The 13,226-nt window shown below is 45.5% G+C and overlaps 1 protein-coding gene across 12 annotated transcripts in view; it reads left to right on the top strand.

Annotated features, from left to right (window-relative positions):
• The window catches only part of THADA (THADA armadillo repeat containing), a 325,846-nt gene that overhangs the window by 232,021 nt on the left and 80,599 nt on the right, over window positions 1-13,226 (top strand). Inside the window, exon 31 of one of the 12 annotated variants that reach the window (XM_054509897.2) lies at window positions 3,477-5,584. The exons of the other annotated variants lie outside the window; for them this stretch is intronic. Within the exon in view, the coding sequence (XP_054365872.1) occupies window positions 3,477-3,537 (61 nt within the window). The 3' untranslated portion in view covers window positions 3,538-5,584. Of the gene's footprint in view, window positions 1-3,476; window positions 5,585-13,226 lie in introns of those variants that run through there. 12 annotated transcript variants of the gene reach the window in all.

Raw genomic sequence — 13,226 nt, forward strand, 5'->3', positions numbered from 1 at the left:
TTTCCCCATCCACCTGGGATGCCCTGCATGGAGGGGCTGTATTGCCCCAGCACTTTCTATGGGGAGCCCACACTCCTTTGTCCAGTCAGCCATCCCAGTGGCCTCAGTGCCTAGGGTAGGACCAATGCTTGTTGGCATGCAGAGAGTATTATCATTTTGAAAATAGCAGTCTTATATTCTGGTGAGAAAAACAGGCTCTTAGGAATACAAGAACATGTCCCAAGGTTACAAGAAAAGCAACCTTGGGCAATAAATTTTTGAGTAAAAGCATCCTGATGGGGAGAAGAAATGGTGGAGGGCACTAATGGTTGTTGAAGACTACTCTTTGTACTAGACCTAATGATTTGTTACCCCAAGTTGATTCTCATTTGCAAAAAGTATTAGCTCTATGATCCTCCCGATACAGCTTCCCCATCAGTGCTCCTGACACCCCCTGTTCCCTCCTCCGTGTGAACTCCTCGTCCACGCCTCCATCTCTCCAATTCATACCTCCAGCCACTTGTGCGTCTCCTTCCCTGTCCACCCCCTTGTCCATACTCTCATCGTTTTCTTAGTTCCTGGGCCCAACTAAGAGGAGTGGTAAGCTCCTTGAAGGCCTTGGACTTAAATGTGTGAGGAAAATATGCTTCTAGAGACAGAGCTGGGTCTGGCTTTTGTGCAGCAATCCCAGTCCTTCCCCAGGGGGGTCTGTGGTCAGCTTCACAGCTGAAGACAGCATCTATGTTCTAACCGCCAGATTGATCCCCTCAAGAGCCTGCACCTCCCCAGGGAGAAATCCTGGGGTTTAGGTCTCATTCCATTTTCCCACTGTTCCTTCGCCCTTCGCAAACCCCCCGTGCCTGCTGGGCCACTCCCCTCCTGAAGGAAGAGGCCCTCCTTTCGCAACTGCTCGAAATGAAGAGAGACCTCAGCCCTTTGCCACAGCTGCAGGTTGCTGTTTCACTCCCATGCATCCAGTTGAAATGTTGAAATACATCCAGTCAAGAAGGACTGTTAAAATATTCTGATGCTCATGTGGCATTTTAAGGCTATCATTTGTGGTCCCTGCCAAAACTGTAAGGGAAGCAAGTCTGAGCAGGGATGGTTAGTTACATTGCAAGTTTCCGGGCATTGCTGGGGGTTGGGTTTTTGCTTTTTTGGTTTGTTTCTTCTTCGCTTTTTTTCTTTCTTTCTTTTTTTTTCCAAAGTAAAAGTTTTCCCAGTACTCCCCTCCCGCCCCCTCTTTTTTAACATTGCTTTTCTTTCAACCCCCAGATTTTATGGGGGTGGGAGATTCCCATTAGGACCACTCTGAGTCCTTCAGCTCGGCCTACTTCAAGTCTCCTTGCACCTCATGCATATTTGAAAGATGAGAGAAATGAAGTTGGTGTATTTCAGACTCAAGCTTGTTGACATTTGTTCGCTTCTCTTTCAGACTGCTCAGAAATATTTAAGGTTAAGATATCTCAGAATGAGGGTGCCTGGGTGGCTCAGTTGGTTAAGCGACTGCCTTCGGCTCAGGTCATGATCCTGGAGTCCCGGGATCGAGTCCCGCATCGGGCTCCCTGCTCAGCAGGGAGTCTGCTTCTCCCTCTGACCCTCCTCCCTCTCATGCTCTCTGTCTCTCATTCTCTCTGTCTCAAATAAGTAAATCTTTAAAAAAAAAAAAAAAAAAAAAGATATCTCAGAATGAGATCCTGTTTGTATTTTTTAAAAACAGAACCATTCAGTTAGCACATTTCAACCCAAACCAATGGACGGGGTGCAAAACATTTTCTTCATTAGATATTCCTTTTAAAAATATGTCAAGACTTGAAGGAATAAGGTGTCTGAGAAGAAGTGAAGCTTGAGAATATATGAGGTATTTCTTGTTGACAGGCTGAGTGTATGGAAACTAGTCAGGTAAAAGTAGTCACAAGAGATCAATATATTAAACTGAGCCTTTGAGCAAGTTGCCCAAGATCAAAGCTTCTTCATATTGCAATGAGAAATAAAAATAGTCCTTTCATGCAACTACACATCAAGAATTCTGCTGCCAACTGCTGATGCTTTCTACTTTTTAAATATAGAAATTTGCAGTCCTAACCTGGAAATGGCAATTAATTTGATAAAGGACTCAGAAATATCTGTTTTGCTCTACTTGTAGCTGTTGGCTTATGGAGGTATTGCTGTTGGAAGATTTGGGCAATGTTGTCATTGCCCGGCTTGCAAAGAAGCGCAGGCTTTTAAGTGTCCTCAACACATTTTCATAATATTGTGTAAAACACTAACATAGTGGCTTATTTTTTTCCTTTAACATGTAACATGTTCCATCTTTTGGATAAATCAACACATGGAACCATTCCCAATGAATTGGAGCCAATTTAGATTGACAAATAGCACAAAGCAGTGTAGTAGACACAGTGAGGAGTATAGAGATGAATGATATGGTCCCTGTTTCAAAAACCATGTAAATAAGACAGGTATGGATTTAATTAACTGTAAACAAGTAAGAATCTGGTAAATTCTGAAATGAGGTCAGAGTGTGTACAGGAGCCGGCTTGTGGGGTCGGGGTGCCAAGGAAATCTTCTAGGAGGAGGGAAATGTCTTTAAAGGCTGGGTGAGATGTAATTATTAGATAAGGTTAATTTTCTTAGATTGGAGAATGAGTGAGTTTAGACTGATAGCCTGTGTTGCTAAATAAATTGTGAAGGTCTCATTGCCCAAGTACAAAGGAAGGAATCTTAGCACAGTGCTCAGCATTGTGGGAACCACTTTAGGCATTTATAATGGAGTCTCTATTGTCAGAGTTTAGTGATGGTTCAGTCTAGTTGAAAAGAGAGCTTATCCATGTGAAACAACCAACGGTGACGTGCATAAAGAAGTTCTAAATCTGTAATACATAGAATAAGTACAAGAATTCAGAGAAGAATGTAGACTGGAATAGTCAGGGAAGGCTTTGGTTTCTCGGGGAGTTAGGTATTCGAGATGGGTCCTAGAGCACTGGTGTGAATTGGGAAACATCAAACGTGGTGGGAAAAGAGCGTGTCAAGACTGTAGACAGCATGTGCAAGGACACACCAAAGAGAATCCATGGGACATATTGTGCGCCAGTGAGAGCAGAGAGCTGCAAGGAGACACGCTATGTTTCGGAGAGCGGTGCAAGATTTGGTAAGAGACCAGGTGTGGCAGGCCTTAAATGTCAGCCAGAGGAATTTGGATTTGATCCAAGAGTTAAAAGGAAGTCAGTAAGCTCAAGCTTATACTGGTAAGTACATTGCTGTCTCCAAGCACATGAGATACACTGAGGAGTGTATTAAATCTTTGCAGCCCCTCCCAGTGATCAACGCAATTTCCAGCCCCTCCTGGTGGTGAGCAGAAGCTCCCCGATGACCATCCACCAGCTCTCTGTCTGTCCCTCGGAAGGCCCTGTTGCCTGCCTGGGCAGCTGGTGAGGGGAGTAGAGATGCTGCTTGTGTGTGCCTTTTAGACTGCCTGCCTGTTGTCTTCTCAACAGTGCCAAGAGGACCATTGAGCCACGGAATTTACCACTGGAAGGGAATTTAGAGATCATCTAGTCCATTGGAATCCTTTCTTCAAATAGAAGCTTAAGAGGAAGTTCAAGATGTTGAAGATAGTAGAGCTGACGCATGAGGTGCAAGCTGGGATGGGGGCCTGGAGACCCACCCGCACGGCCATTCGGGGCCCCAAAAGGGACTAAGAGGAGCATCCTGACTTCCTATTTCAAAATAAGAATCTAATCCAAACCAGCATTTCTAGATGAGGAATTAGGCACAAGAGGGCAGGTGACTTCTTCCTACTCGACAGATATGGCTGACTCTGGAGGTGGCCCAAGTTGGGCATAAGTAGCAAATTTGCTTTTTGCCTCTTGATCCATTTCCTTTTTCTACTGTGGCCTGATCATCCTCGTAGCAAACCCTGCAACCCCATGCCCTTGGCTGTCCCGGCGCCCTCTCTCAGGAGCTGCCCTCCTTGGACATGGACCCATGCTCTAGACCTTCTTGCCATCAAACGTTTAGCTATTCAAGGTCCTCTTTCCTTAGAAATGTATTCTCAGCTAGTTGACTGCCACTGCCACTTGATCTGACCGACGAATCATGCTAACGTGTTACTAAGTTCTAACATGTAAACAAGTTAATTCTTCTGGATCATATAGCTGTTTTTCAGTAGTGATCTTTGGAGATAGTACCCTTAACTGAAGTCAGCAACTCTGAAGGCAGGCTCTCCGGCAACACACAGACCTGGCCGGAGTGCTTCTTTACACCTCGCTTGGTCTCCTGCTTCTCTGCCCTCATATTGAGCTGACTCAGCCATGGTATGTTTGTCCTGTGTGGCCAGACTTCAAGCCGCCTCCAGGAGGGCTTTTGGGGCCCGTGGACTGGTCTTACATGAATGGACCAAAGGAGCGGCTTTAAGAGAAACCCTCCAGAGCTTTGCTCTCCTTCCTTCCTCCCTCTCAGCTGCCAGTGATAACCCAGGCTTCCTTGGTGATAGGATTGGCCTACACACCTCTGGAAATAACACTTTCCCATGCGGTATCGGGATTTTACTCCAGGGCTCCCCGCCTGAGCCCAAAGGCCCTATGTTTCTGGGTGACCAGAGGGGGGGCACTTTGAGAGGGACTTGGCAGATGGAAAAGCCTCTGACCTGTGTATGCGTCCTGCTGGAGTTGAGGAGAGACGGAGTCCACTCAAGGTTAGCAGGTCTGGGTTCTGGGGTCCCTGTTCAGCTCTAGCCAACCCTGTGGGGCCACTCATTTCTTTGGGACTCCGTTTGTACCTGTAAAGTGGGGACCTGTAAAATGACGGTGGGAAACCGATGTGGGCAAGGAAGCACGTGGTGTGTAATGAGTGTAAAAGTACAGAAGAGCTAAGCAAATAGAGGAAATATCCATTGTCAGATGATTAAATCTTTATCAGCATCATCAGCCATGTTGAAAACAGGCCTTTGTGTTGGCCCTCGCGGGAACAGCTGTGCTCGGAGCCTTGCTTTTCACCAGACTGGCTACAGGACACAACACCACAGCATGCGGCTGCAAACCAAAATACTCTCATTGTTTGGCACGGCGTCTCACTTTGCATCTGATTGTGTTGGGACACATAGATACAGTTTGTCAAGAAAACCTTGATTCTCTTCTTGGTTTTTGCCCTAATCTTGGGCAGGTCACTTGAACTACATGAGCTACTTTGTTGATTTGTAAAAAATGGGAATAATAATGCCTATTTTTCTTCCCTCTTAAGAATTTTATGAAGATAAGGTAGGAATATTTTTTGAAGACAAAACTTTTCATAAAAGGCAGTTGACATTATTATTATCAGTATTGCTATTATTGCCAGGGCTAATTTCCAAGTGTGTGCTTTGCCAAGTTCACATTAGCACAGTTCTGTTGACTGTGGCTGTTGGAAATTCTCACCTTGTGATCTACATACAGACTTCTCATGCAGCTTCCAGAAGTTTTCATTCGCCTCACTTCTTTATCCTTTTTTATAATCCTGGGGAGAAAGTAGGGTTAGAAAAGAAAGGGGACTTCTGTGAGCATTTTATATAATAACTGAAGCTATATATCCTCCAAGCCCCAAACTGTACAATAAAAGTTTTCTTGGATACTACTTTTCTCCCATAATTCCTAGCACATAGCTTATTAAGTTATTAACCAGCAATTTCTCTGGCAGCATATTAAACTTTACTTTTAAACAAGTCACAGAGGGGGGGAAACATGCATCTCTCATAAAAGGAATAAAAAACATACACCCTCTAAAACGATTTCCCCAGGCTTTGAACAAATCCCAAGCCCCACACAAGGTCTCTTTTTCCTCATTCTCTGCACATAACTTGAGTGTTAGTACATTAATGAGAAAAAGATGCCTAATAGAAAGATGGAAAAATATGAGGGCCTCTGGGGGGTGTGGGAGGCTCCCTGGGGGTCCTCTGAAAAGGCAGGTGAGCCTTAATGGAAGGAAAAGGCAAAGCCTTGGCCTTGAGGTTGTGGGTTTCCTCTTGAGCAGCGGTTTTGCCAGGGGAGTCGAGGCGGCTGAGGCCTGGGCCCTGACCTGCGAAGTGCCCCGGTGTCTTCTACGGACTGCCTGGGCCTTGCCGAGTGCCTACCCAGAACCCTGGTAAGGCGGTTGGGGCCCTGTTTGCACAGATTCCATTCCCTAGAACAAAAGCTGCTTTTCCAGGGGAAGCCCCATGTGCTCTGTAGCCATGGCTGGGACGTTTGGTCCCTTTCTGGACAGACTCACAGCTCCTGGTCTCCTGCTTTGGGCATAGGCGACTCAGTCAGTTCCCTGTAAACTGGTCAACCACCAGAGCAGGGCACAAAGATGGCTTCACTTTAAAAGGAAAATTCAAGTAGGAGGGCCACAGGGCAGCTTCTATGTGGGTGTGAGTATAAACACTTGCAAAGCTCCAGACCAAGGAAGGCTGGATGGAAGTTGGAGCATACCATAAAAATGCAGTCCTGCCGTCACATACCCTCAGGGGAGGGCAAGGTAAACGAGCAGTCCTGGGAGCCAGCCAGAGCCTGCACGCTGCTGCTAGCTGGCCCCAAGTGCAGAGCGAGATTCTGGATGTTACGGGTTGCGGGGGGGGGGGGGGGGGGGGGCGGGGGGCGCGGGGGGATCACTTGTTTAAAAATACATATTCTGCAATTCATCACCATTTGGCATCTTGGTTTAAACAAATCCCCTATTGTTGTTACAAGAATGCCATGTGATGATTGCTTGGCTGGGGGCTGTGGTAAAAATGGAAATCAGAAGGGAGAGAAGGGTTCTTTTTTATTTAATTTACACTTCCACATTTACATAACTTAATGTGGACTGCATCAAAGGAGTACCTCCTGGCTCCCAACCCACAACAGCTCTTCCTTTTATATCCAAATGTAAAGAGAGGCAACTCTGGTTCTGTGGGCAGCTACCATTGCAGAGACACGCACTGCCTAGGTTTGCAAAGATGGCCTCCAGGATCTCTGGGAGACCAAAGGAAGGTCAACAAAATACCCCTTGTCGAGTCAGCGGTTCCAATTGTCCTCGGAGGCTGTTTTCTGATGGTTAATCAGGGAAGGTTTTCCTAAAGGACAGGCTTTGAAGGGAACTTTCAATAAAGGACATGGTGTGGCTGGACATGTGTCAAGTCTGGGGTTCATGGTAAGATATGGGAGTATGTTCTAGACTTTACCCACTTTCCCTCTCCCACCACCTTCCCTCTCTCATTATTCTTCTCTTGTCCCTTCCCCCACTTCTCACCTGCCTTCTCTCCCCTTGCTCCCCACCTACTTTCCTTCTCTTTTTCTGGTTTTCTTCTTTCCAACCTGTTCTGGGCCCGGTGGCAGTCCCTGGGATATCGCTTTATTAACTCCACTGCTGGCTCCCTGGTAAGAGGCTGCCAGTGCTTTTTGGTCATCGTTGTGGTTGAGAACGGAAGTGGTCTGAGTAGGAGTGAGCCTGGGTAGGGGCCAGGATTAGAGCCCTCAATGGGCTGTGATGAGCCCCTGCTAGGGCTCGAGCTCCCCAGTCATTCTGAGCCATCAAGCTCATCAGCTGCAGCTGTTTGATTTTCTGGTATTCATTCGTCCCTGCATATGGCAAGCTCGTTCTCACCGTTGTATCTGCCTTAGTGAGCTGTCCTGCCTCGATTCCCTCTTTTCCTTCACCGGCCAGATCCTTCCGTGTCTCCAGACCCCTCCTCCATGACATTCCTTCTCACAGTTTTTTGTACATTTTGTTTTTCTCCATATACACCCTCCAGCACACACACACACACACACCCTGCAAGGCCAGAACGTCTTCCTTTCCCTCCCTTTACACACACACACACACACACACCACCCTGCCAGAACGTCTTCCTTTCCCTCCCTTTCCGTCCCAAGTAGGATATCCCCTGTGGCGCTCAGTAAATATTTCTAGATTAATAAAGTTAGGCCATGGGGCTTCTGGGGGGAGTAGTTCCCTGGGGATTAGAGTGACCTCAGACCCTGACTCTGTTGAAGTCCAGATACAGTCTCTTGACTTAGAGACCTTAACAGACACTAGCAGCCTAAAGCCACAACAGCTGTTTCCAGCCATCTGAAGATGGCAGTGAATGCTTCTGGAAGAATATAGTGTGTCCGGAATGAACTGTCTGTCCCTTCTAGGGAGCCCACCAAAGCTTCACACCGGTGCCTGGGGATCCTAGCTTTCCTGTATGGATTGGGCTGGGGGGGTCCCCCTGGTGGCTTCCACCCTTTGGAGCTTTGATCTCTTAAAGGTCCCTCCCCAGCTCTCCCTTTGGGTGTTTCACTCATCCTCTGTCATATCCTGTTGTCCCTCCCCTCCTATGTCCCCTTTGCACTTCTCATCATTTTCCAAATGTGTCATATGCCCTGGTCTTTGGACATGTTGCTTCTTCTGCTGGGGTCACTCTGCCCATGTTCTGTATCCCAGGCTCCTCATTCTCCAGCTCTTTGCCAAGTCACTTTCTAACTCACCCAGGAGGACTGGGCAGGTCCCTCTTCAACCATCCTTAATTTTTACTCTGTCAGACCTCATACTCTAGTAGGATTGGTTGCATGTTTCTTCTGCTAAACTGGTGGCTTTCAAGACTTTTTGACAGTCACTCGAAACAAATATTTTACGTATGACCGAATGTGTCTGTGTGTGTATATATGTACACACATGAAATCTTGCACAGTTTGGAATTGTGATAATATCTGTATAAGATATGAACAGTCTGTAAGAAAAAAATGCATAGGGGAATTTACTCAAGTTGTAGCACATTTAATTTCAGGAATGTTTGCTTTCAACATATCCACCATCACTTTGGATACCAGGCATAACCCTGTTGATACCATTCAGTATAATGCAGGGTGGCTTATTACCTGGAAAAGCAAAAGAAAAGAGTTAGCACAAATCAACCAATGTTTTAACTTAAAATTATTGCATTTCATAAATTATTTACCTCTAACACCTAAGATAATTTATTAAAAATTGATCCTGGGCAAGGACTTTATAGCAACAAGTGAAGGAAACAATGCTTCCCTTTATGCTTTGATACACTCTGACTATATTTTTCTCCTCCCTCCCTCCTTCCCTTCCTCTCTTCCTCTCTCTGCCTCTCTTTTCCTCCTCTGCTCCCTCCCTCCTTTGTGCCCCCAGATCCTCTGTGTTCCCCCCTACCTCCCTCCTCCCCACCTTCCCCTCCATTCCTTTTTCTCTCTCTTACACTGATTGATTTCATAGTCAACAAAATGGGTCACAACCTATAGTTTGAAAAACACCATTCAGGACTCGAAGTTCCTTGAGGGCAGTGACTATGTCACTGAATCATTTTATCTTCATATTTCCAAGCCCTGGCACTAATCCTAGCTCTCAATAGCCTCCCAGTAAATGTTTTCCGGATGAATGGGCCTCAGTTAAGAAGCTCTACAGCCACTGGGATTCCGGAAGGGACGGGGGAAGTGAATAATTTATCACAGACTTCCCAGGAACTCCTGCTGTCCTCCAGACACTAGGGCCATTGTGGATGTGTCTGGGAAGCCCTGCTCTCCCTGCCCTGCCTTCTCCCTCCCACCAGTTTCCAGGAGAGAGGGCAGGAGGTTTAATGAAGTTCAGAGATTTCCCAAGGCAGAAGTGGATTCATCAGGTTCTCAGGTGGATATTTGTCAAGGGGCGAATGTTTTAAAAAAAAATGGAAGAAAGCGAGATTCTCAACAAGCCCTCTGTTTGATTTTATATATGTAAACTTTGTCCTCCTAGTACCTGGATCCTTACTGCTCCTTCTACGGCCGCGGCTCTGCTGTTTTTCAGCCCATCTGTTAGACCCTGACCACTTCTGACTTTTTTTTTTCTTTTTGAACACTCTAAATCTCTATTATACTGTGCCCCATGCCAGGATTTTTCCATTTGGGGGTAGAAAAAAAATCCCCAAGCCCACCAAAACCCTGTGGGTTGGTTTCCTGTCCAGCTGGCTTACTGTTCCCTAGGATTTTATTCCCATCATCAAAGTGGCTTGACAGACCAAGAACAAACCTCTGGCTCACCCTGAACTCACAGTGTACCATTTCCAAGTCAGAACAAACATCAAGTAACAGTGAGAGAGAAAGAGAGAGAACAAAATGATTTTCCTGACCTAGAAGCCAGTTCAGAGTGAGGCCCAGCTCTGAATCCAGACAGGGATGTCATGTGGCTGTGGCCGTGGCTCTGGCTGTGGCCGTCCTTGGGTTTGGAGGCATGAACAGTGGACTCCAAGCCAGAATTTCTGTCTCAGTGGGTCTCAAAGGAGAAGCCATGGACGGACTCCTTTATGGCCCCAGATACTCTGTTTCCTGGAATCAAGAGCAGCGGCATTCGAGGGAACATCCCACAATCTCAATGAGTGCATCAGACTTGGCCCAGAGCCTCTCCATTATGGGGGCAGTCAGAGTGGTCCCCGGAGTGTCCCAGGAGGCCAGCAAGGTCCCCAGCCTGTGCCAGGTCCAAAAAAAGATGCAGAACACTTCAGCCAGGTAGGCAGGGGGACTCTAAAAATTGCCAACCTTTTCTCTACTCATTTAGAAATCCTAAAAAATATATTAACTTAGCTAAAAATCTCATGGAAACTAGGCTCCTCATCAGAGTTGAAAGTCAAACCAGCTTCCCCAGAATTTCCCTTTATGGTTCTGTATGGCTGTACCAACAGAAGAACATCCAGGGTGAGAGGCTGTGACTCTGAGGCCACATGGGAGCAGGCAATGCATTTTTACACTAAGAAGCACCCAGTTAGCATGAGGCATCCCGTCTCCTGAAGGCCTGGCCTGCCTTCTTCTTCTTCCTGCTTTTCAACACATTCTCGCATCTTCCCCTCCTGATCTCCCCAGGTCTGTAGACAGGCCAGACTAATTACTTCCCATATCTATTGCCCCCTCTCAAAATGCCCTTCCCCATCAACTTTGTCTAGCTAAAATCTTCCCAGCGTTCACAGCCCGGTTGGAACTACATCTTCATAAACCTTTCCCATTGCTCCAGTCCACCCTGATGTTCTTTCTCTTCACTCCTTACATCCTGTCCCAAAGTTTGCCCTTATTTTTGTCTCCATAAGTGGACAGAATTCTCTGAGGTCAGAAATCATCTCCTGGGGACACCTGGGTGGCTCAGTCGTTAAGCGTCTGCCTTCGGCTCAGGTCATGATCCCGGGGTCCTGGGATCGAGCCCCGCATCGGACTCTCCACTCAGCGGGAGGCCTGCTTCTCCCTCTCCCACTCCGCCTGCTTGTGTTCCCTCTCTCACTGTGTCTCTGTCAAATAAATAAATAAAATCTTTAAAAAAAAGAAGAAAAGAAATCATCTCCTGTACCTCACTTCCCAGCACTTAGCTCAAAGCCGGGTGCTCAGGGAATTCCATCGGCTCTCTGTAGGCCGCTTACTCGGCCCTGTACTAGATATCTGATGATTCATTAACCCCCAGCGTTGGCTTTTCTCACTTTTGTTCTTGAGTGGCCCTTTCTTTGGCAGAGGGAAGTCCTACCTGTTAAACAGTGGAAATGCCAGAATTGCAAATTATATCATTAAAGAAGTTTTCATAAGCTGTGGGTCTTTCATAGGGAGTAGAAGAATAAGGACAGGAGTTAGGATTGAGAGACCTGGGGAAAACGAGATACAAACAAAAGATAGGGGCAGGATTGGGAAGAAAAATTCCAAATAGATAAAAGTTTTAAGCAACAACAACAACAAATGGAACTGTGAAAGTACTACAAGAAAAATATGGGAAAATTCTAAATTATGGATACTAAATTACCTATGTATATAATCTTGAAGAAGGTTTAGACTTTGTAAGCATGATTTAAAACCCAGGAGACACAAATAAAAATACCAGTATATTTGGCTGCATAGAACTAAACATTTTTGACTTGTAAAAAATTTATAAAGTTGAAAGACAAATGATAAACTGTAAAAATATTTGTAGCACATGTGACAAAGAGTAGATTTCCTTAATACACAGAGAGCTCCCAAAAATCAACAGGAAAAAGACCAACAATGTAATGGACAGAGAAATTGAATACATTTCACAGAGCAGGAAATTCAGGTATCTTTTTTGAAAAGCATGTGAAGTGATGATCAGCCTCACTTACAACAAAATAATTGCAACATAAAAATGAGATACTGTTTTTCACTTATCATCTTGGTAAAAGTCAAAAAGTTTAATAGTGCACTGTGTTGGTCAGGTTGTGGGAGACTAGAATTCTGACATGCTGTTGGTGGAAGTGTAAATTGGTACAGTCTCTTTGGAGAGCATCTTATTAAAAACAGTCATAGTTTTAAATGTGCAAATATCTTGATCCATCCATTCAGCTTCTAGGAATTTCTCCCCTGAGTACTCACTGATATGCCCAAAACTGATGTATATATACATTCCTTATTGTTTTTAGCAAAATATCTTAAACAATCTGAATTCTTTCACAAGAGGATTGGTACCTCCATGGCATGGAGCAGTCTACAACCATTGAAAAATGAGGCAGATCTCTGTTTTTATTTTTATTTTTTAAGATTTTATTTATTTGTCAGAGAGAGAGAGAGTGCGTGCACAAGCAGGGAGAGTGACAGGCAGAGGGAGAAGCAGGCTCCCCACCGAGCAAGGCGCCCGGTGCGGGACTCCATCCAAGGACGCTGGGATCATGACCCGAGCCAAAGGCAGACGCTTAACCAAATGAGCCAGCCAGGTGTCCCCAGATCTGTTTTTAATGGCATGATGTCGAAAATATGTAAGTGAGAAAAAGTAATGCCTAGAACTTAGTATATAGTAAACTACTATTTGTGAAAAAATAAGTGGGTAGCTATAGATAGATGCTTGTAAATGAACAGAATGAGCCTGGAAGGACATACTGAGAAGTAGTAATAGTGGTTGCCTCGGGGGAACAGAAGGTGAGTAGAGGGCAGTGGGTGGAAGAGAACTTCATTTTCACCGCATGCCCTTTTGTACTGACTTATTTTTATACCATGTACACATGTTACCTATTTTTTAAAGCTGATTTATAAAAAATAGCTAGGTGCAGGTATGAAATTAGGCCAAACGTGAGGTATGCATATAAATTAGGAGTTACGGTAGGGTAGGAGTGGAAGCAAGCCGATAACTGTAGAGGAAGCAAGTCAGTAGCACAGAAGCGAGGCAGGTCAGCCACAGAGAGACCTGGACACAAGACAGTTTTAAGGCAAAAGGACCTGATTTGCTTTTCATGCGAGAGCATATACCAGCCCTGGATATGGGCAGTTCAGGATAGAGTAGGAATAAACTTTAGG

Source organism: Mirounga angustirostris, unplaced genomic scaffold, assembly GCF_029215605.1.
Source record: "Mirounga angustirostris isolate CCGP_5_RB_7025 unplaced genomic scaffold, mMirAng1.0.hap1 SCAF_10, whole genome shotgun sequence".
Lineage (NCBI taxonomy): Eukaryota > Metazoa > Chordata > Mammalia > Carnivora > Phocidae > Mirounga > Mirounga angustirostris.